Genomic DNA, 20665 nt, shown 5'->3' with positions numbered 1-20665 from the left:
TTCCAATATTACGACAAGGACACAATTTGTAAAGTTAAAACAATATTTACATGTGAGAGACACTAGCAGTACCCAGTATGTGGAGAACCAAACTTTGATCCCTTATTTAAAGTAAGCCCCCTCATTGACTGCATTCAAAATGCATATAAAACACTTTACAACCCTGGTTGATACTTATCTGTCAATGAAGGTATAGTGGGGTTATAAAGGTAGAGTACATTTCTGACAATATATACAAAGAAAACCCACAAATATGGAGTACTGCTGTGGGTTTAGTTTTTATATAGGGAAAAGAGACAACGATGTAAGTCAGCATGGCCTAGAGTACAATGTGGTCTGAAATTTATCACTTCCATACCATAACCAGGGCCATATATTATTTAACCTATTTTTTAGTTCAGTCAAACTTGCAGTGGATTTAGAAGCTGTGACAACACATATGTGTGCTCCAGTAATTGCTAGTAGAAAAGGGCTGCTGTTGGACATAAAAAAAAAGCAAAATTAGAAAAAGAGGCGAAATAATCCAACGGCAGAAAGGAAATCTGCTAGTGACTGCATATAGAGACAAGAGGCAGATAAATTTTCTATCTACCTGTGCACAACCATGTGCAGATGAAAGTGGCATCCCATTTGTGAACCGCAATTATAACAGGTACATGGGCGGTGTAGATTGTCTGAATTAAATGATGAGCTATTATCCAGTTGGTGGTGATACCTGGTTTGGTATATAGTAAATATGAATATTGTAAATATGTATATATTATATACCAAATCAGGAGGGGCTCGAAAGCAGTGAGACCATCTGCAGTTCTGAGCAGATGTAGCAATGCAGTTGAGGGTAGGTTATTCCTCCAAAAAATAACTAGGAAGGAAAACCAAAACCTGCCTGAGATCTATTCCTCTGAATTTAGCCGATCTCCATAAATCAGAAAAAAATCGAGGATCACAAAAGGCAGTGCTGTGAATGTCTACATCAACAAAGGAAAACTCCCAGTAGACGCGCAGTTGAAACTTCTTTCTAATGTGCATTCTGCAAGATTGCATTATGTAGAGTGGGATGTTTTACAAGTTTCCGGGACAAAAATTGTATGAATAGTGTATATATGTATGATTTGAATTTATAAATATTTTACATTTGTTTTTACCTTTTATTTATTTTGATTAGTCTGTAAAGTGGGTGACAAGTTTTGATTTAATTTCTATTGTAAATCTTTATCATATATGTTTCTGTGTATTCATGTATGTGAATATTAGCTGATAACTCATTTTCTATGGTGAGGTTTAAACAGAATTTAAATATTTTTATATTTTGTTGTATTTACCTGTAATAAGAGTCACTTTGAGACAAAAGTTATGCAATTGTACTGATTAAGAACTTTTTCTTCAATTGTGTTCCAAAAATCACATATTGATAAATAAAAAATTACAGTTGTTTAATGAAACCAGTCTAAATTTATGATTATTTTAGAATTTAATTGAAACTCATAAGGAGTGTGTTTTAGTTAGAAATATAGTAATGATAAAGTTAAGGATATTGTGGAAGGCCTGGTTGGAGGTCTAACCTTTCCGAGTTCTTTTATAAGGGCTTAAAAAGACTGAAGGATTGCTGCAATAAGTGTGTTAATCTGAGAGGGAAATATGTTGAATAAAATCATAATTGATCCTCCAGTATTTTCTTTAACCTAAAGCCAGGAACTTTTCAACACCTCCTCATAGTTGTAAAAACCATATCATGGACAAAAGAGTGCATGAGTGAAAGAGGCATAGATTGTCATAAGCTAAGTAAAAATTGATATAATGCAAAAAAAGACACTTTAGTTCTGCTGCAACAATCTCTTTAGTGTGGTTGGTATGATATAATGCCCTCAGTCAGTACTGTAAAATGTGTGGCAATGAGATATGTATTCATCACCATCATTTAGCATTTGTTTTCTATGCTGGCATGGGTTAGATGGTTTCAGTGGGACTGATAAGGTGGAGAGCTGTACCAGGCTCCAGTCTGATTTGGCTTTGTCTTTATGACTGGATGCCCTTCCTAATACCAACCACTCCACAGAGTGTACCGGGTACCTTTAACATGTCACCAGCACTGCCTGCAACTACAATTTCACTGAGCTTGATGTATTTTCTCATGAGGAGCAAATTGCCAACAATCTAAGTCATTTGTCATTGTCTCCATGAGGCTCAAAATCCGAAGCTCATATTTTGAAATCATGACTAAAGGTTTTTTTCTCTTACTGTGTGTATTTGATGACAAAAGACAAAGTTAAAAGACCAATACAGTAAATACCAGAAAGGAAAAGAAAAAAAAAAATGATGACGATGTAATAATTTCTTGTTTGTACTCTTTCTCAAGTAAAATTGTTATTAAAGCTTTTTCATGATTTATCCTACTCCTCATCAACATCTAATGTCTGCTTATCATGCTGGCATTGACTGGATGGTTTGACAGGATTTGGCAAGCAGCAGGGCTGGACAAGCTTTACTGCCAGCTTTAGCATGTTTCTATAGCTGGATGCCCTTCCTAATGCCTAATTAATTGCCATAAATAAGAAATATCAACACTCACCGATTTAGGCTCTATTTTAACATTTTTGTTCATATATTCTGAATAGCTGCAAAATTCACTGCATGAACTGTTTTCCCTTGAATCTTCAGTCTTGATGACAATGCATCCAGTTTTGCTTTGATGTTTCTTCAAAGAGGAATTAGAACGTCTCTTTTCACTAGCAGATCTTTTCTTTAATGAAGAATCCTTCTCCTCTAAACAAGTTTCATCAAAATTCTGAAATATAAATCATTGCAAATATTCTTAATATTTTCTACATTACAGTAATTCCTGTGAATAAAATAAATAAATAAAAATTTTACTGATATCCAAAATTTATCTTCCTTGAATCTAGAACAAATAGGCAAACCAGTACAAGAAGGCAAGATACAGATGTGACAAAGAATACTGAAGAAAGAACTTTGGCAAAAACTATGAAAATACAAGGTGGTATCAAAAAGTTCCCAGACTAGTTCTGTAGCATGCCAACAGATGGCAGCACACAGTTGTGTGAGCAGTAACAGCTAACAGTGACTTTCATGATGCAGTGTGCAAGTGACATTGCTGTGTTTACTTCACAAGTTGTGAAATTTGTGTGTTTTTGTGATTACATGTATGCAGTAGTCTGCAATTTTGTCAAGGACAGGAAATTTTACGTTAAACTTGGATGTCTACTAGAGAGACATTGAGCATGCTTTGGCATGATGAGGCAATGAGTTATACACAATGTTTCAAGATACCCAGGTGCTTTAAAAGTGGGAGAATGTCCTTGAAAGACGACAAGCTATCTGGAAGACCCGCCACAAGTGTCACTCTTGGAAATGTGGAGAAAATTCATCAGCAGACAATCAGTGGCATTACTGATGTTGCTGGTCTGTCAAATGGGTCCATGCAGGCAATCCTAAAGTCTGAATTGAACATGTGACATGTCTCTGCCAAGTTTGTTCCCCACCTGCTGACCACTGAGCAGAAAAAAACATCATGTTGAAGTCTTTCGGGATCTCTGTTAGCATGTCTCTGCTGAGCAATCTTTCACGTTGAGGATCATCACTGGTGATGAGAGTTGGGTATACAGGTACGACCCTGAGATGAAGCAGCAGTCGTCACAAAGGAAGAGCCCTTCATCTCCATGACCAAAGGCATGATGGAGCTGCAGCTCAATCAAGACCATGCTCATTGTATTTCCGACATCCACGGTATTGTGCATTGAGAATTCATTCCCCAGGGACAGACTGTCAATTATGAGTTCTACTGCAATGTTTTGAAGTGTTTGAGGAAGGACATTAAGCAAAAGCAACTGGATATGTGAAGCGTAAAGGATTGGATTCTTCACGACAACAATATACCCTGTCAACGAGCTCTCTTCACTTGTAAGCTTCTAGCCCAAAACTAGCATCACTTCTGCACCTGCAGATGCTAAATCTAGTGAATACACTAGGTAGCTGTTTTAATACTGCTGCCTAGATCCAGAGTGAATTGCAAAAGGTCCTCAGCTTGCTGACAGAAAACGACTTCAAGGCTGGATTCCAAAAGTGGTAGGAATGCTGGGACAGGTGTATTGCTGTGCAAGGTGACTATTTCAAAGGAGAGGATGTTAAAACTTTGATAAATAAGTTATTTTTATTAAACATAACTAGTCCAGGAACTTTTCTATACCTTGTAAATGAATTCTTACTGGATGTAAAAAAGGGACATTTTATGCTTATAAAGAGCAGAGACCACACTTATAAAACTCTCACAAATGTCTACTTATTAAACTCTGGTTCACAAAAACCTGAAGTTGGGCATTTTAAACAGAAAAAATTTGCGAGCCACTCACCATATATTTACTTGAAGTCTCATGAAGCCTCAATCACTGAAGAACTGTTGCTACCTCATAATTTGAGATGTTGAGATCTAAAAATGACCCAGGTAACAATGGTTATCTCATAGAAGATTTACAGACATAGCCTTGGAGTGTTCAGAATGTTGATGAATTCATCCCAGCAAGCATGGGAAGATATTACAATACAGGACTATTTGGCAGAGGATAAAGAGTTTATGACAAGAAAGATACTAAGGTACCTAGTACTGGATGTGCTCACAGACACTTCAGTTTGGTAACCCAGGAACCTGATACGCTAAGATTGCTTTGAGCATACTCAGATTGGTGATCCATTCAGTATACTGAGAAAAGGAAGAACATAGAAAATCTTCAGGTCATTTGGCTTTACCAGGTAAATGAATATAGATCTGTTCCTCATGTGCTAGTTTCTTTGCTGCAATTAGGGTATCTAGGTCTAGGCTCAGAGAGAGACCATGTACTTTATTATTAATATCTTTCAATAAACCACATTTACTTGCTATTCTTCTCTGTCCTAATATATAAGTATATAAAGAACCCTGATGATACTACTTACCTGCAACAAGGCTTAAATGCAATACACAAGTGGGCCGAAGACAACAATATGCAATTTAATGTTGGTAAATTCCAAGCCCTCCACCATCAACCCACAAATAAAAATGCACTGCAGTCAAGATACATTGGACTAGAAGGGAATGCAATCCCAGCGACACATTGTTTCATGCACATATCACTAAGAAGGTTAGATGGATTCTGAGAACTTTTAGAACAAGAGACCAGGAATGTATGCTGATCTTGTGGGCGACATGTATCCACAGTTGTCTGGACTACAGTTCTCAATTATAGTCACCACATAACATGGATTTAACTGTACAACTCAAAGTAACCCAGTGCTGTTACACAAATAGGAATGTCTCAATACAACAGATAAGATAATAGGAAAGAAAAGAATTATAACTTTTTTCCATGGAGTAAAAACAGGTAAGATATGCAGTGATATATGTTTGAAAAATCCTTGAAGGGTTTGCACCAAACTCTTATACTGAAAGTTACAAAAATCCCCAAACAGGATGCCGCTGTATAGTGCCAAAGCTCCTATCTGGCCATCTAGAGTTGGGATGTTAAACTACAATAGTTCAGGATTCAAAGGCCCAAAGAGAATATATATATGTTACTTCTTTCAGTCATTACACTATGGCAATGCAGGGATGTCAGACTGAAGGGTTCAGTTGAACAAATTGACCCCAGTGCTTATTTTTTAAAGTCTGGAAGCATTCTATCAGCCTTTTTTCCAAACTACTAAGCTATGAGGACATAAAGAACCCAACAACAGTTGTGATGGAACGCGCGTGCGTGCGTGTGTGTGTGTGTGTGTGTGTGTGTGTGTGTGTGTGTGTGTGTGTGTGTGTGGATAAGCATAAACACAAAGACACACATACATACATTACATATACATGTCTTTAATCTTTTACATGTTTCAGTCAATGAACTGTGACTATGCTGGAGTACTGCCTTGAAAGGCTTTAGTTGAACAAAATGGCTCCAGTACTTATATATTTTAAAGCCTATCAGTTCCTTTTGCTGACTGTTTGATTATGGGGATGTAAACAAACCAACCAGCAATGGTTTGAGGATAAACAAAAACACACACACACACATTATGGGCTTCATTTAGCTTCTGTTTACCAAACTGACTCACAAGGCTTTGGTCAGCCTGGGAAGAAGATACTTACTCAGTGCGTTAGAGTGTGATTGAACCTAGAACCATGTGGCAACAAAGCAAATGTCTTACCACACAGCCACATCTGCATATATGACAGGCTTCCATATTGTTTCTGTCTACCAAATTAATTTACAGAGCATTGGTCAGCTTAAAAGAATGAACAAATCCCCAAGATGCCACACAGGAACTGAAGCTGAAAGCATGCGGTTGCAAAGTGAGCTTCTTAATTATACAGCCATGTCTGTACCTTGTGCATATGCTTATACACACATATATAAATGTAAATATATAAATATAGATAGATATTTTAAAAAATGAATAGATATGGCTTTTCTGATAATTTTTCCACTCTATTAATAAGATGTCAATAAGTTATTAGGTGTTTATAAAAGGTGACTGATAGGAGTTTCTCACTTAAAGGTGGTTTTCAAACTGATATTTTAGAGTTTGTTATTCACTGTTTAAATAGGGGGTGTTTAATTACAAACATACACACACACATACATACATACATACAGCCATACAGAGAGATGTACACACATACATAAAAACATAGGACCATACACATATGCATACACAGAAACACAAACACATATATACACACATAAACATGTGAATATAAAAGAAAGAAAAGGTGGTGGTGGTGGTGGTTAGAGAATTAAGCAGATCAAGAATAAAGAAATGGAATTTTTTTGGTATGAAATGGTTCAATAAAACCCTCAATGACAGCAAATCTAGTTTCCAATATGGTCACAAACATACAGGTACATCTAGTTTACACACATAGTGTACATACATATAGAGATACTTACATACAAATATGTACACTATGTGTGAAAACTAAATACATGTGTATTTAGTTTTTCGCTTTTAAGTGAGAAACTCATAGAACCACCTTTTGTAAACACCTAATAATTACACACATCTAATTATTTAAGTGTAAAAATTATCAGTAAAAGTCATTTCTGTTCATTTTTTTCCAATATATAATACTGTATTAAAGACTTTCTTATTCTATGTGTGTGTGTGTATATATATATATATATATATATATATATATATATATATATATATATATATTTATATTCTCTGCTTGTTTCTTTCTGTGGAAGAGCGTAGGCTCGAAACATTAAAGACTTTTTCAATTCCCGCGCGTTATACTAATACATCTGTTTGTTGTCTACACCACCTGTCTTCGTCTTTTATTCTTTTTGTGAATTCTCCCTACACACACACATACATATATATATACATATATATATACACACATACATACATATACACATATATATACATATATGGGAGAATTCATGAAAAAAACAACAGACGAAGACAGGTGGTGTAAACAACAAATTGATGTATTAGTATAATGCTCGGGAATAGAGAAAGTCTTTGACATTTCGAGCCTACGCTCTTCAACTGAAAGGAGCACTGAAAAAAACAAGGAGAGAAAAAAAATATATGTTGATCTTAACCTATGCATGTGTGTATGTAGGTGTGAGGGAGTGAAAATGTGGGGAAGGGAATTGGTCAGTGCTAGTGTGTGCGTGGAGGGGTGTTGTGAAGTGATGTGTTGTGTGATATGGTGTAGCGTGGTGTGATGTGATGTGATGGTGTTGGGAGGTGGGAGAGGCGAGAGTGGGGAAAGCATGGGTGGGTGTGGGAGAAGGGAGAAAGCGAGGAGAGAGAAAGAGAGTAAGAGAGAAGAGAGAAAGAGTAGGGGTGAAGAGAAGTAGGAGTCAGAGCAGGAGAGGAGAGGTGGGTGGGTGGGAGGAAAGGAGGAGGGAGGGTGGAGGGAGTGAGAGGCAAGGGGAGGGGAATTGAGCCCATGTGGCGCAAAGGAGTGAAGAAAGATTAATCTCTGTTCACAGCGCAAACAGGAGTCCAGATGGCCCCTGTGCAAGGACAATCCAAACACAGACAGGTGTTGCTGCAAGGAGTGACCGGTAGAGCGGAAATGGCGTGACACCGGGGTGTCATTACAAACGTTGATGTCTCGGAGGTGTTCCGCGAATCGGTCGGCCAGGCGGCGCCCCGTTTGTCCGATGTACAGAGAATGGCAGAGAGAGCAGGAGATGCAATAGATGATGTTGGTAGAAGTGCAGGTGAGGAGGGTGGTGTTGGAGAGGTAAGGGTAAGTACGGCAGCATGGGCGGGAGCAAGGGAACGAGCCAGGTTGGGAGGTTGGGTTGGAGAAGAAGCTGTGGACCAAGAGGTCTCGTAGGTTATGGGCTCGTTTGAAGGAAGGGAGGGGTCGGTTAGGGAAGATGTGTGAGGTGGAAGGGTCGGACTGGAAGCACCGGAAAGCTCGGAGAATGGTGCGTTGGAGAGGTAAGGTGGTGGGATGGTAGGTGAGGGGAAAAGGGAGGCGGAGACAGTAGGGTGGGTTTGAGAGGAGAGAGCAGATGCACGGTCGACGGAACATGCTCTGGCAAGGGCGGTGCAGATGGCGGTGAGGGGATATCCCCGTAGGATGAAAAGGCGAGCCATGAGTTGAGACTGAGTCTCAAAGTCAGGGTTGTCACTACAGAGCATGCGTAGATGGAGGAATTAGGAATAGGGGATGGAGAGCTTGGTGTGTTTAAGGTGGGAGGAGGAGAAGTTAAGATAAGATTGTGAGTCTGTATGTTTGTAGTGGATTAGTGCAGGGCAGGATGGAATGATTGGACAAAAGAGAGGAACGAGTCAAGATGTTCACGGGAGAGTGAGGTGGCACCGATACAGTCGTCAATATAACGGCCATATAGTTCGGGAGTATTATTTGTAGAAAATATATAATGATATTTTTTATTACCTCTAAGTAATATACCATTAACTTTTAAAATTTCATTAATAATGTTAGTTTTAACTTGAATGCCGTATGGAATAATTAGCCAGAGTTTGTTCTTATTATAGATATTGAATTTATTATTAATATTATTAAATTTATTATTATCATTAAAAAAATTAAAATTGTTTCCATTAAAATTATGTTTATGTTTAGATAATTTAATATCATAATACCTATTATTCTTATTATTACCTAAATAGTCTAGCTTTAACTATTGTATCATTTAAATATGTGCTAATATTATCTTTATTATTATTTTAACCTTAAACTTCGTTCAAATTGTATTTAAAACGATAAAAATTTATTTAAGCTGTTTTTTGTATATAATATACCTGTTAGCATATATCATAATGGATGTAGGGTTGATTATGGAATGTTTATAATTTTGATATTTTTAATAATATTTTTCTATCTTTATACAATAAGTATTTTATATAAATTCATTTGGTACTTATTGTTGGTTGATATATACATTTATTTATTACTATTATTGTTGTATTTTGACCTGAAGATTAGCTGTATTTTTGAATAGAATTGATTTTCGATAATTTTCATCGATTTAAATTTCCATTCTATTTGAAAATTAGTTATGAAACACGTGTAGTCATTTTATTATCTTTATCTTAAGATATTAACTTTGTATTATATTATACTCATTTATTGTGCTTTTAATTATTAATTTTCCTCTGTGTGACAGTGGATTTTCATCGATGAGTTCATGAACCTTGGTTCTTTTCCCTAAAACTATATATTTATATATACATACATATATATATAAAAATATATATATACATATACATACATACACACACACATATATACATATACATACACACATATATATATATATATACACACATATATATATGCATATATATACATATATATATATATATATATATATATATATATATATGCATATATCTACATATATATATATCATCATCATCATCATCATCATCGTTTAACGTCTGCTTTCCATGCTAGCATGGGTTGGACGATTTGACTGAGGACTGGTGAAACCGGATGGCAACACCAGGCTCCAATCTAATTTGGCAGAGTTTCTACAGCTGGATGCCCTTCCTAACGCCAACCACTCAGAGAGTGTAGTGGGTGCTTTTACGTGTCACCCGCATGAAAACGGCCACGCTCGAAATGGTGTCTTTTATGTGCCACCCGCACAAGCCAGTCCAGGGGCACTGGCAACGATCTCACTCGAAAATCCGACGGGAGCCAGTCAGGCGGTACTGGCAACGGCCACGCTCAAAATGGTGCATCTCATGTGCCACCCGCACAAGAGCCAGTCCAGGGGCACTGGCAACGATCTTACTTGGCTTGCCGGGTTTTCTCACGCATAGCACATTTCCAAAGGTCTCGGTCAGTAGTCATCGCCTCGGTGAGGCCCAATGTACGAAGGTCTTGCCTCACCACCTCAGCCCAGGTCTTCCTGGGCCTACCTCTTCCACGGGTTCCCTCAACTGTTAGGGTGTGGCACTTTTTCACGCAGCTATCCTCATCCATTCTCACCACATGTCCATACCAGCGCAATCGTCTTTCTTGCACACCACAACTGATGCTTCTAATGTTCAGCTTTTCTCTCAAGATACTTACACTCTGACGGGTATTCACATTGACATTACACATCCAACGGAGCATACTGGCTTCATTCCTTGCGAGCTTACGTATGTCCTCAGCAGTTACAGCCCATGTTTCACTGCCATGTAGCATGGCTGTTCGTACGCATGCGCTATCAACTACCTCTAGTTTTTCTCCCTGGAAGGAGACAGAAGTTGTTTTCTGCACATTTACAGTGTTTATTGCACCTGAACATCTGCCACACACAAAAACTAACTTCCTGGTTAACCTGCCTTTGATATTGCTGTACCTCTTATGTGTCCATAGCTTGCACTGGGTACATCTTATAAAGTTTCTACCTACACCTTTTCTACAGATCGAGCAGGGCCATCTACCCGAAGGGGTTTGTCTTTTGTCTACCTTTCTACTTATTAGGAATTTGGCTTTAGCTAGGTTGACTCTAAGGCCCTTCGATTCTAATCCCTGCTTCCACACCTGAAACTTCTCCTCTAGTTCTGATAGTGACTCAGCAGTTAGTGAGTTAGTGCAAGGTCATCAGCATAGAGGAGCTCCCAGGGGCATCCTGTCTTGAATTCCTCTTATCGTCTGGAGGGCTATGATAAATAGGAGGGGAATGAAGACAGAACCTTGGTGGACACCTACCTCTACCCGGAATTCTTCACTGTACTCATTGCCAACTCTCACCTTACTGACAGCGTCTCTGTACATGGCTCACACAGCTCTCACTAACCATTCTTCTATCCCGAGTTTCCTCATTGACCACCAGATAAGGGATCGGGGGACCCTGTCAAAGGCTTTCTCCATGTCAACGAAAGCCAGGTATAGAGGTTTATCCTTGGCTAGGTATTTCTCCTGCAACTGTCTTACCAGAAATATAGCATCAGTGGTGCTTTTCCCTGGCACGAACCCAAACTGCATCTCATCTAAACTGACTCGCTCCCTAATTAGTTGGGCTATGACCCTCTCTGTGACTTTCATTACCTGATCTAACAGCTTGATACCTCTGTAATTATTTGTATCTAAAGCGTCACCTTTACCTTTGTAGCAGTTGACTAAGGTGCTGCTACACCAGTCATTGGGTATGACTCCTTCGTGTATCACCTGGTTAGCAATACGGGTGACTAGGCTATAGCCAACACTGCCAGATATTTTGAGCATCTCTGCAGTGATTCCTGATGGGCTGGGGGCTTTCCCTGTCTTCATACTCATAATTGCTTTATCTACCATGGCACTGTCAACTCAGATAGCTGGTCCCTCTGTTGGGTCGATATTCTCTCTTTCTCCCGTTCATTCTCTTTATTGAGAAATCTTTCGTAGTGGCTTCTCCAAACCTCTTTCTTTGCAGCCTTGTTTAGTGCAAGTGTACCATCATCCATGCGAACACATTTCTCTCCTACGACATCACGATTCTCTCTCACACACTGTCTTGAAATACGAAATACCTCAAGTCTTTGGTCCTCACGGCGCAGAACATTGGCAAATTTTTTCTTATTTGTTTCCCCTCTGGCTAGATTAACCTGTTGCCTAGCTTCCCTTCTGGCAGTCTGATACAATTCCCTGCTAACACCGTTCTTCCAGTCGTTCTAAGTCTGTTTCTTTTGTCTAATAGCCCTGTCTACCACCTTGTTCCACCACCACGTTACTTTGGGTCGAGAGAGGACTTTACACCAGCCTGTCCCGCAGAAACCTCCAATTGTCTTCCACGTTGTATGATGCTATATCCCCTTCTATTTCGTCAAATGCTTCGAGTAGTATGACCCCTAAATCTCTGTCCATATGCAGGATCTTTAAGCTTCCAAACCCTTCTCCTCCAAGCCGGACTACATCTGGGCATCCTTTTTGCCTTGATTTCGAAGTCGCTAACTACTAACCTGTATTGAGGGGTACATTCTTGGCCAGGGAAGGTTTTGGCATTTATAGGCCGCCCTCTTTCCCTATTTCTGGCGAGGATGTAGTTGATTTGGCTAGAGTGTCTGCCAGAACGATAGGTGACTAGGTGACAGACAAGGTTTCCTGAAGTTAGTATTGCAAACCATAAGATCGTTTGCATCACAGAACTCCAGCAGTCTGGTTCCCTCCTCATTGCGGAAACTGAAGCCATAGCCTCCATGTACACCATGGAAGCCCCCTGCATGACGTCCAACATGACCATTGAAATCACCAGCCGCAAAGAGAAGGTCCCAGTCATTCGTCAATGAGGTAGTTTGCAAGAGGGCATCGTAGAATTGGTCTTTCAGCCCATCCGGTAGCCCTAGTTGAGGGGCATAGGCCGAGATGACGTTAGCTAAACCTATGATGAAGCACTAGTCTAATCTTAAGTACTCTGTCACATACTCTGACTAGCTCAATTACCTTATCAGCCCTCTCACGCCCCCGACCCCGTCAGTGTTCCCTGCCCAGAAAATCTTGTACCTGTGTTCTTTGCCTGTGAGGAACCTCCTCTCCATCTTACTTCTTGGATGCAGCATAAATCTACGCGTCTCCATTCAAGCATCTCAACAATCTTACCAGACCTACTTTTCAGCGTGCCGACGTTGAGAGTGCCAATTCTGACGATGTGGGAGGTGGGGGTCTGTGTGACTCTGGGATGGGGGGAAAACAGTGTCGTGTACCTGAAAAGAAAGCTTGCATTTGGCAGAATTCATAAACAAAACAATATCTACAACCTGCATACACAACACAATCTTTATGCGCTACCCAAGGTAGGGGAGGAGATGGTATAAGGCCTCTAGGAGTGTTCGCGGGAGACAACCGAGGATGACAGAGGATAAGAACTTCCGGTACTGATGGAGGGGGTGGGAGGGCGGGTGTACCAGCAGCCAAGAGAGCTTCGTCGTAATTCTGTCAGCAGAGAGATTATATACATACATATACATATACATACACATATATATATATATATATATATATATATATATATATATATATATATACATACACATATATATATATATACAAATATATATATATATATATATACATATACATATATATATATATATACAAATATATATATATACATATATATATACATACATATATAAATACATATATACATATATATGCATACACATATATATATATATATACGTTGGCGACAAAGGGCCTCTCATTCAGAGTAAAAGGCAGACTGTATGACGCATGTGTACAAACAGCCATGCTACATGGCAGTGAAACATGGGCCGTGACTGCTGAGGACATGTGTAAGCTCGCAAGGAATGAAGCCAGTATGCTCCGATGGATGAGTAATGTCAGTGTGCATACCCGACAGAGTGTAAGTATCTTCAGAGAAAAGTTGAACCTAAGAAGTATCAGTTGTGATGTGCAAGAGAGACGATTGCGCTGGTATGGTCACGTGGCGAGAATGAATGAGGATAGCTGTGTGAAAAAGTGCCACACCCTAGCGGTTGAGGGAACCCATAGAAGAGGCAGGCCCAGGAAAACCTGGGATGAGGTGGTGAAGCACGACCTCCGAACATGGGGCCTCACCGAGGCAAAAATTTGTGACCGAGACCTTTGGGAATATGCTGTGCATGAGAAGACCCGGCAAGCCAAGTGAGACCAAAATCCAAGGCCTCTGCCAGGGATGTAGCCAGCCCACTTATGCGTAACATTCCTTCATTGGACACTAAACTCCGCTTGCGAAGACCTGTTGAGGCAAGTGAAATCGAAATCGAACTAAATTTGTAGACTGTTGGCTTGCGAAGACCAGTTGGGGCAAGCGAAAGAAAATCGTGATGGCACCTATTGCCAGTGGAGCATTAAGAGCACCGTCCGAGTGTCATCGTTGCCAGCTGTCTGGCTTCCGTGCCACTGGCACGTAAATAGTACCATTTGAGCGTGATCATTACCAATGTCGCCTTCCTGGCACTTGTGTCATTGGCATTCGAGCGAGATTGTTGCAAGTGCCGCTGGACTGGCTCCTGTGCAGGTGGCACGTGAAATACACCATTTCGAGCGTGGCCGTTGCCAGTACCGCCTGACTGGCCTTCGTGCCGGTGGCACATAAAAACACTCACTACACTCAGAATGGCTGGCGTTAGGAAGGGCATCCAGCTGTAGAAACTATGCCAAATCAGATCGGAGCCTGGTGTAGCCACCTGGTTCACTAGTCCTCAGTCAAATCGTTCAACCCATGGTAGCATGGAAAGCGGATGTTAAACGATGATATATATATATATATGTATATATATACATATAAAGAATAATAATAAATGGAGCAAAACACATATAAACAATAAGTTCCTTTAATTCCTACATATGTTTCAAAATATATGTGCACTCTACCCCAAAGAAGAGGTGCTGGAATTGCACATATATTCATCGTCAGGGAACCAATATACAGAAGCAAGACATATGCTATATATATATATATATATATATATATATATATATATATATATATATTTTATATATACATATATATATACACATATATTTATGAATATATTATTTTGGTTGAAAAACTTTGATAATGCAAATATGTTAATAGATACCAGGGTAGCAAAAAACTCACAGAAACTGGGATATTATACCTGGTTAAAGGGTAGAAATTCCATGTTAAAGTCATGTATTCTGAGTTGATATGAAGAATAATAATAAATGGAGCAAGACGCATATAATCAATAAGTTCCTTTAATTCCTACACATGTTTCAGAAATTGTATGCATTCTACTCCAAAGGAACAAGAGATGCTGGTTTATACATATAATTTTATCGTCAGGGAACCATTTTACAAATGCAAGACTTGAATAACAGTATGTTGGCACTCCGTCGCTTACGACGTCGAGGGTTCCAGTCTATCCGATCAATGGAACAGCCTGCTTGTGAAATTAATGTGCAAGTGGCTGAGCACTCCACAGACACGTGTACCCTTAACGTAGTTCTTGGGGATATTCAGCGTGACACAGTGTGACAAGGCTGACCCTTTGAATTACAGGCACAACAGAAACAGGAAGAGAAAGTTGTGGTGAAAGAGTACAGCAGGGTTCGCCACCATCCCCTGCCAGAGCCTCGTGGAGCATTAGATGCTTTCACTCAATAAACACTCACAACGCCCGGTCTGGGAATCGAAACCGCGATCCTATGACCGCGAGTCCGCTGCCCTAACCACTGGGCCATTGTGCCTCCACTGAATAACAGTATATAGCTAAGTTAAATGACAGTTTGAAACAAGAACGCTAGTTTACAGGGAGCTGTTTTGGGAGAGAGGCTATGAATTCTACACTAAGAGTTTAAATTAAAAGAAGACATAATGAACTGCAGAGAATCCTTAAAATTAATAATAATGGTAATAAAAAAATTTTCTGTAAGTGGAAGGAGAAAGGGAGAGAATCCAATGGATTTGTGTAAAGAGTAAATTTTCATATTTGACTAATTACATAAATAAACGTTTAGAAGGAAGGAAATTAAAGATGGATAGTAAATATGGGTAAGCATTAATGGTGTATCATATTAAGTTACAGTAATTAACCTAAATAAATGACAATACAAGGTACAAAACTATAAAGTAATGAAATAATAAAAGAATACATAACGTAGGTAAATGTATATGCAAAAATACGTATTTGATGTAGTATTGAAAATAATGATAAACTAACGTATTATATCCAGCCAGAGAAAAACGTGCTTCTTATATATTACTATATAGCATAGAGGTATATTAATGAAAAACAGGAGTGAATATTGGACATAGATTAGAAGAAAGTACGATTAGAAAGATATCTTAGAATATTCTAATAGATAAGGAAAGTAATGAAATAAAGCTTGATTTGAGAAAGATGAACGAAGGGGAATAAGCATGAAATTTATTTTGCAAAATTACTTACGATAGCAAAAACTTTAATATATACATAAAGATATGTGTGAACTATATAAATATGACTATCTGGAGTAAAAAAAAAGAAAAACGTGCACACTTGGGGAGTTAAGAGAGAAGAGATTAACTTACAATCGGGGATAACCATTGATATTGTATCATATTGTTATGCTGCACGCGCAAGACCTTCGATGAGAAAACCCGCGCGTGCGACGACGACGATGCTCAGTGAATCAGGATGTCCACCAAGCCCGTGGAGCAGTGAAATGTTAACAACAAAAAGAAATAACACAGTTCATACGTTGTGTAGTCAAACTAAAAAAATTTTTCAAAACAAAACAAAAACCTTCAATCACAATAGTTCTTTCAAAAAAAAAAAAAAAACACATTTAACATTACAAAGTTTCTTTTTCTTTTCAACTATTTAACATCACAAAGTTTTCAATCATTTCACATCACAAAGTTCGTTTATCAAGAGTCATTTAACAAAGTTCTTTTGTTTCTTTCTTTCCTTTTCTTTACAAAAACATTTGACAACGCAAGTACACTTTCTTTAAAAATATAAGCAAACATTTACCACAACAAATTTCTTTCTTCTGACCAACGCAATCTGCCAACTGCAACAGTTCCATCTCTCTGTCTCTCTCACAGACTGCCTCAGTCCCTATCTGTCTCTTTTCCACTGACCGCTTCTCCCACATGCTAGCTGCCTTCTATCCATTTCAGCCCTGTCACTCACTGGTTCTTCACCGGCTGACGTCACTCAAAGGCCCCTCACCGACTGACCGCTTCCAAATCTACGCTCCTGTATTTATGTCAGGCAATCAGCCAGAAAGATAGACATACCGTACCTAACAGTGCTGCGTCCCCCGCCTCCAAAGCTGGGTTAGTTCTTACAGTTCTTATCTGCCTCTAAACTTTCGATGACCGGACAGGGTCAGAGATCACGTTCCTACGGCCATAAATAACCATGCTCGTTGACAGGACAAAGGAAATACCACTGTCCTGAACAACTAGAGCACAGTTTCAAACCCAACTCGTGGAAGAGGGACATGTTTTATTTTGTTTATCGGCGGTCGTATCAATATTAAGATACAGTAACTAATCCAAAAAAATGGCAGTACTTGATGCAATAACGTAAATTAATAAAAGAGTACGTATGCAATGAATACATATTTAAAGTTATATTGGAATACTTGTCTAACTAAAGCATTATATCCCGTCAGGATATTTTTTTGCATATTACTTTGTAGCACAGAGGTATATACCTCTGTGCTACAAAGTAATAGAAGTAGAGGTAAAAGTAGGATAGAATATTGAGATAAATTACAAGTATCGATATATCTTCAAAAAAATATACTTATAAAGAAATAAATGAATTAAACGTGGATTTAGGAGGATTTGGGGGAGATGAACGAAGAGTATTTTAGCATGAAATTTACTTTATAAACTTACTTACGATAACAAAATCGATAGTATATACGTAAATATACTTAAAACTCTATGAATATAACTTTACGGAGGTTAAACTCACTGTGCTAACTTGAGAAGGAGTGAGAGTGGGATCAACTGGCGTTGGAGTTAGATATACTAATTTATAATTTTAACTACTTTTTAAAAAATTTAAAAGTGCACACTTTTAAATTTTTAAAAAAGTAGTTAAAATTATAAAGATGTGATATTTCAACATCTACAATGTTCATCTTGGGCTATTAATTAGCACATATTTAAATTTGAAATTGAACCTTTATAACATATATTTCTGATCTCTCACCGTAACATATAATCTTCTTGTGATAACTAAGATTTTAACTTTATCTATGGATGGTATATTTTTTCACACCACTTCTACTACTGCTGTTAGTTCTTAGTATGTATCTTACTTATTTTTACCCTATGTTGCTTATAAGAATAGGAGGTTTTGTAAGTTCTTATTGTTTTTAATTAGTTCTCAAACCTTGAAAAATGTTATATTTTATTTTATATTAAATAAAATAAAATATAAAAGGATCCTTATTATTCCATTATTTCAGGGCTTGTAGTGGTAGTGTTATAGTTATTCTACAGTTTGACTTAAATAAATCTAATCCTTGTTCCATTAGTATTCTGTAATTAACCCATATCAGTTTTATTACAAGTTCTTGACTATATAAGATAGTATAATTAAACTAGTACATAATTATCATGTTCTCTATTAGATGTCTTGGATTATTATTGAATTCTTTGTTAATTCCTACCATTCTTTTTATTAGTGCCTTAAACCTTAATAAACCCATTATTATAAACTATGTAAATCCTAATTCTTTACATTCATCATCATAATAAATTTTATCTCTTATGTGTCTTTCAAATATTAGATATATTATTTTAAAATTTAAAAATAATTCAAAATAGTTTCTTTATATATATAAAATTCTTAAACTTCACACATTATCTATAGCTTTTAAATTCAAAATTGACACTACTTCAGGTTTTTGTATGAACAAATTACATCTTTATTATTAACATAATAATTAAGCTAATATTGATATCTGTAAGTTTTCCAAACTTAGTATATGTAAAACAATACTGATACATTATTCAGACTAAAGAAAAAGACCTGTTGACCTAGATGCTTAATGTTAAATTTCCCCTACATTATGATAGTAGTAAAAAAATCCCAACCTAAAATTGTGTTGCCACTATGACCAGAGAAATCTTTATAACCATATCCATGTATAATGCTTACACCTTCCCTTTCCTTATAAGTGAAAGGTTGATTGTCCCCTTAAACTTTAAGTCACTAGATAAGAAACAAATAAAATCAGAGATAGGTAGAATTCTACCTAGAATTAATTACTAGCCTGCTATGTCAAGATGGTTTTTTTAATGTATTCTTCTTTCCCACTTAGATTTTAAATGTTGCCACAACAGTAATGTGTCCATTCTGCTGAAATTTTCAGTAAATTTTCTATATCTTTGTGCAGCTGAAGATTGCTCTGCATTTTGCAGTTAATGTATAGCTCGCATTACTTAAATAAATGGAGTAGCATGAAAAGTGCGTACTGCAATAACCTTTAAAATTCATGTTGCTTATTTTGATTTATATATATATACTAGCAGTATAACCCGACCTTGTCCGGGTGTGAGATAGGATGGCAATTTCTGATGAAGCAATTGCTGGCGATCTGTTGCTACACAGTTTTGCCAGAATTCTATCAGATTAGGCAGAAGATGTTGATGCACCATTTTGCATTATGTTCAAAGTAGCTTCTGGAATGTGGTGAATTGCTGCAGTCTGTTGCTGTCATTTTAAACCGGTTGCTTTCTTTCCCCAGCAAACTCTCTTCTTTGGAGGCATAATCTATGTATATATTAAACAGAACAACAAAAATTATAATAGATGGCAGGGTCGGTACTTTTCACATATCTGTAATTTTTCAGATTAACACCCGCACGATTACCCAACCCTAATCCTAAAACCTTAGTGAAAATCGTGGTATATTTACAAAACATTGACGAACAAGAGTTATATTTTACTGAATGATTGTGTACTTGCACGTGTATACATTTGAGAGAGCGAGAGAGGGGGAGAAAGGAATAGAGGTAGTTAAAAGTTTTCTTATGACGGCTTCTCTTCACTGCCTATTACTTCATTAGAAATCTACGGATGCACATAAGCACATAATAGAGAAAAATGAAACAAATATGGACAACTTGCGCCGAAACACCACCGAGTGGGGAACACTTCTCAAAAATAACCTGCAGTTGTTTCCTTCAAAATTCCTACATGCTTGAAATGTACAGATATCAAGGTATATTTGTAGAAAATTTCACGAAAAAATATTCATTTTCCTGGAAGTTAAGTGGAATTTCCGAAAATTGTAGACCACCCACCTCCCAAAACACTATCACCGAAAATGTTTGTATATTCGGAATCTACATAATAAATAATATACGCATAGAAAATTTCATAAAAAAATATTCATTTTTCTGAAAGTTGGAACCTTCCAAAGTCCTGTAGTTATGCCACATTGACGAACATGTGTTATATTTTTGTGAATGATTGTGTTTACTTGCACGTGTATGCGTTTGAGAAAGCGAGAGAGGAAGAGGGGGAGAAATAAATAGAGAACGAGAGCAATGTGTATGTTGTTGTCACAGATCACGTATGTGTGATTGTGTGTGTTTTTACGTAACAATGTTATGAAAAATAGGTAAAGAATACTGAGAGGAAAGTTTAATCTATGACTTTGTATGTATCACTTTCTCTCTCTCTCTCCCTCTTTTACTCTTACTCTCTATATGATATGTTGAGCGCGTGTGTA

The 20665-nt window shown here is 37.7% G+C and overlaps 1 protein-coding gene across 2 annotated transcripts in view; it reads right to left on the bottom strand.

The window, feature by feature from the left end:
• LOC106878270 (uncharacterized) overlaps positions 1–20665 on the bottom strand; it is a 40596-nt gene that overhangs the window by 6955 nt on the left and 12976 nt on the right. For both annotated transcript variants that reach the window (XM_089366685.1, XM_089366684.1), the window contains exon 2: positions 2570–2785. In XM_089366685.1, the coding sequence (XP_089222811.1) occupies positions 2570–2785 (216 nt within the window). The remainder of the gene's footprint in view (positions 1–2569; positions 2786–20665) is intronic.

The sequence above is a fragment of the Octopus bimaculoides genome, chromosome 19 (assembly GCF_046866305.1).
Source record: "Octopus bimaculoides isolate indiv1 chromosome 19, ASM4686630v1, whole genome shotgun sequence".
In the NCBI taxonomy this organism is placed as follows: Eukaryota; Metazoa; Mollusca; class Cephalopoda; order Octopoda; family Octopodidae; genus Octopus; species Octopus bimaculoides.
This window is presented reverse-complemented; position numbering and strand designations above follow the sequence as displayed.